This window comes from Pinus tabuliformis, chromosome 1_2 (genome assembly GCF_031772625.1).
Source record: "Pinus tabuliformis cultivar Carrire ecotype Pingquan chromosome 1_2, CPIR1, whole genome shotgun sequence".
Taxonomy (NCBI): domain Eukaryota; kingdom Viridiplantae; phylum Streptophyta; class Pinopsida; order Pinales; family Pinaceae; genus Pinus; species Pinus tabuliformis.
The window spans coordinates 285,132,438-285,137,226 of NC_142298.1; the positions used below are offsets into that span (position 1 = coordinate 285,132,438).

Sequence of the window (4,789 nt, forward strand, 5' to 3'; positions counted from 1 at the left end):
TCACCCCTCCGATCGGCTCAACAATGTATCAATTCCAACAGCGATTAAAGAATCTCAAAAGGAAAATTAAACAATGGAATCACTCCACCTTCAGTAATATTTTCCAAGCTCAAAAAATGCTTGAGCACAACATGACTGAGCTCCAGTAGAGAATTATAGAGGAAGGGAGAACCGAGACACTAGCAAATCAAGAACAAGAACTTCTCACATAGCTAGATGACAGAAGGAAGCAAGAAGAGATACTTTGGAAACAAAAATCGAGAATCAGATGGTTAAAAGAGGGGGAAAGGAATACCAAATTCTTCCATCAAACAACCATCCAAAGAAGAATGCATAATAACATTGCACAGATTCAGAATCAACAGGGAGAAAGAATGGAGGAACATGCTGACATTGAGAGAGAACTCCTCACCCATTTTAAATTTGTTCATCAAGAGCCTCAAGTAAACAGGCAATCAGCCATAAACAAAATTCTCCAGCATGTGCCAAAGATTATAACAGAAGAGCACAATCAGCTATTACTGCGACCGATCACTCCTCTGGAAGTAGAATCAGCACTAGCTCAACTGAAAGATGGGAAAGCCCCTGGACCTGACGGATTCACCTCCAACTTCTTCCATCACTTCTGGGATCTCATCAAACTAGAGGTTTGGAAAGTGGTGGAAGAATCTCGGACCATGCACTGGCTCCTTCCGTCTCTAAATGCAACATTCATAGCTCTCATCCCCAAAGAAGAACAACCAAACACACCAGAGAAGTTCAGGCCCATCGCACTATGCAATGTTATATATAAAATCATCTCGAAAGTCATCACCAACAGACTCAAGCCGTTGCTCCCCATTCTCATTTCGCAGGAACAATCAGGATACGTGGAGGGATGTCAAATCCTTGATGGCATAATTTTGACGCATGAGACCATTCACTCCCTGAAGCACAACAAACAGGCAGGTATGCTTCTAAAAATTGATTTATCAAAAGCTTTTGACAAATTAAGTTGGACATATATTAAACAAATTCTTACAGCCTTTGGCTTTAGCCCTACATGGGTCAGATGGGTCATGAATCTCATATCATCCACTTTTTTTTCCATCTTAGTAAATGGTGTCCCCTCTTGCCCTTTCTCCCCCTCCAGAGGCATTCGTCAAGGTGATCCTCTTTCCCCCTTTCTTTTCGTACTCATGGCAGAAGGCCTAGGTCACCTCATAAAGCATGCTCTTCACTCTCAAAATCTTAAAGGCATTTCTGTCCACGGAACCTCTGCCATTACCCATCAACAATTTGTGGATGACAATATGTTGTTTGGGCACCCTTCAGTCTAAGAAGCTAATTCATTCAAATCCCTATTAGATACCTTCTCTGAAGCATCAGGAACCACCATAAACTTTGCTAAGTCTCAAATTTTCTTCTTTCACACTCCCCCAGTAACCCAAAGAAATATTGCTAGAATCCTCGGTTTTTCTGTTGCCAATCTTCCCTCCAAATACCTGGGAGCACCATTGACAGATTCTGCTATAAAGCACACATCCTGGCATTTACTTCTAGAGAAACTGGAAGGTCGTCTATCTTCTTGGACTTATAGAGCCCTTAATATGGCAAGCAGACTTGTTCTGGTCAAAGCAGTACTACAAACTATGCCTCTATACCTTTTCTCTGCTCTCGCAGCGCCGAAATGGGTTCTCAAAAATATTAAGAATCTACAGCGCAACTTCCTATGGGGATCATCAGGGCACAATAAAAAATGGGCACTAGTGAAATGGTCGACAGTCTGTACGCCAAAAAAGCAGGGAGGCCTTGGATTATGGGATCCTCAGCATAGTAATGCAATGATGGGGGCAAAATTATGGTGGCAATGGGTATCTGCTCCACACGCACCATGGGCCAAAATATGGGCTGCAAAATATGCAAATAATCGACCACAAGAAGAACTTATCAGACTCACAAATAATGATGCAGGCTTTCTAATTTGGAATGCAGTAAAACAACACAAAGCAATGATACAACAACACAGTTTTTGGGAGATAAGAAATGGTGACACTGTGCGATTTTGGGCAGACTCCTAGCAACAACAACCCAAACTACTAAATGCTATCCCTCCCCAGAATCATGAGGAAAATTCTATTCATCAGAATGAAAAAGTATCTCAGCATGGACTCAACATAACAATCAGGGCTACAAACAATGGAAAAAGGCCGAGTAGATTATTCCTCAAGAAATGGCAGATTACTACAAAGAAATGCACGCAGAGCTAAACAATAGGAAAATCAGATATTCAGGAGAAAAAGACATTTTAAGATGGGGATACACTTCGAAGGGAATATTCTCTACAAAAGAGGCATATGGATTGATGATTCAAGCCCAGGCCTCAGTAAACCCAGTTTGGGAACGCATATGGACCCCAGGAATTTGGCCCAAAGTATCTACTTTCATATGGCTACTTTGCCATAAAAGAATTCTCACATGGGACAATCTCATCAAAAGAGGATTCCAAGGACCCTCATATTGCCCCAATTGCAAGCAACAAAGTGAAACCATACAACACCTCATGGATTCATGTAACTTAGCAAACAAATTATGGGAAAAACTCAGCTTCAGATGCCAAAGAGCTTGCAGAATTTTAGGGGACATCATAAGCACCATCAGTAAATGGGCATCCGCTCCCTATAACAGCAAAATACTCAATTCCCTATGGCAGATCCTTCCAGGTCTGCTTCTTTGGACAATCTGGAAGGAACGAAATAAGTGAATCTTTAAGAACCAATGCACTCCCCTCGACACCATTTGGAACAATTTCTGCCAGAATATTCAAGAAACCTTGGCTCTCAAGAAATGGCAGGCAGATGATTTTCCCACTGAGGCACAGGAACGGAGCATTTGGGAGAATTGGAATATCTGGATCTCACAGGTTCTGGATGATCACAACATTTCTACCATCATTTCCAGGCCTCCCACTCAGTGGGTTCCCCCACCAGCAGGAGTAATCAAACTAAACTTTGATGGGGCCTCAAAAGGCAATCTGGGCAAGGTTGGTCATGGAGGTATCTTTAGAAATCATGAAGGCACCCCTCTTTTATTATATTATGGAACAATTGGCTGGGATACAAATAACTCAACAGAATTGGAAGGACTCTGGCAGGGACTATGTTTAGCTAACCAACACAATTTTCAACCTATCATAATCAAAGGGGATTCCCAAATCCTCATCAATATGGCTATACAAATTCAACAAGGAACCCCAGCTACTAAAGTGGCGACTAGCTGGAGACTGGCGGCTAGATTAGAACTCATAGAGCAAGGATTAAAAATAGAAGAGCTATCACCTTTAATCATATCAAAAGAGAAGGAAACAAGATAGCTGATATACTGGCAAATATAGGGGTAGATCACGATCAAACACTTATATCAGGATCATTCAATATCCTTAATGATAGCACTCAATTACAGGAATGCACTGACCTGGTGCACAAAGAAGCAAAACTCTTGGATGCGGGTGTATACAATGATTGACAAGATGACAGAGGGATGGGTAGGCAAGTGGCACCGCCACAAAGCCACCCGTAAGCTCACACAGATAGCAGTTAATCCGTCTTACAGCCAACGTAATTGCCATTCAATGTGGCACTCAAACCAATTCAATAGTGTCGTCCCGCCTTGGCTCTGCACCATGGAGGCCTCAAGTAATAATCTGCCCACCTCCTTTGTTTTAGCTCCTCTGCCTTTGAACTACAATTGCCCTCTGGATGTTGTGAAGCCTAGCATACGCACTGCAATAGGCAGGCGTTGCAATCTCCTGTGCTGCATTGATTTTGGAACAAGCATCCATCACTCTCACAGCCTGCTCTGCAATTTCATTCTCACCTCCGAGCCCACTGAGCCTTCCGCCCCCAATCTCCGCATAGAGCAGACCTCATTCAGGCAAGCCCCTCCTCCCCGAGGCATCATGCCGAGACTACGCCAGAGAATGCGCAGCCGAAGAGGCAGCAGTAGAGGGAGACTGCAACGCTCCTCGCCTTCCCCGGTCTCTGATTCTTCTTCCCCTTCATCAACTCCCATCTCAGGCCAATATCTTGATATGCGTAGTGGCAGAAGCCGCAGAGGCCGCACTCAAGCTATTCGTCCCCTATCCCCGCATTCCCGTCCTTCTGCCACAGCTTCCCCTTCCAGTTCACAGCCAACTCCTCATTCAGCCCAATTCACCTACCAAAGCACTCTGAATCGACCCATTATCAGGGCAACCATCACAATTATGTTTCAGGAGGAGCCCTCCAACGATGGAGGTCCTCCCACTCAAGCGACGAAGAACAGGGATACTGCACAAGGCGAGGCAGATACAGCTCAAGGCGAGCCTTCCACCGCAGAGCATATTCAGGCACGTCAAACGCAGGAAGACACGGGTCGGATGCAGGAAGATGAGGAGGACATCGACGAATACAGATGTTTCATCGTCAAAGAGCAACTGACCACAACAAATGACAATTAGCACTACACGCGTCATCAGCCTCCAGGCTCCACGTGTCATCAGGTTCCACACGTCATATGGTTCCAGGTTCTAGGTTTCATTTTTATTTCTTAAAGAGAACGGTTAACTTTGAAAATGCTTTCATGCAAACATCGTCATATGCTTATATGCTAGTTTCCCCTGCGAGGGCAGCAAACATATTACGGTTTGTACAGGTTTCCCATCTCTGGGCAATCCTCATTTTGTTTGTATTGTAATGTGCCATGAACTCTGGCTAGGAACTACAGAGGCCAGAGCCTCCTTGTATTATTTTGTTAAAGTAATATATTTTAG

At 43.9% G+C, this 4,789-nt stretch overlaps 1 protein-coding gene across 1 annotated transcript; it reads left to right on the forward strand.

Moving 5' to 3' along the window:
- Positions 1-329: 329 nt before the first annotated feature.
- LOC149205446 (uncharacterized) lies at positions 330-3,504 on the forward strand. Its single transcript, XM_089397409.1, has 4 exons — positions 330-948; positions 1,423-1,853; positions 2,798-3,022; positions 3,442-3,504. Exons 1-4 carry the CDS (start codon positions 330-332, stop codon positions 3,502-3,504), a joined length of 1,338 nt encoding a protein of 445 aa, XP_089253535.1.
- Positions 3,505-4,789: the final 1,285 nt, after the last annotated feature.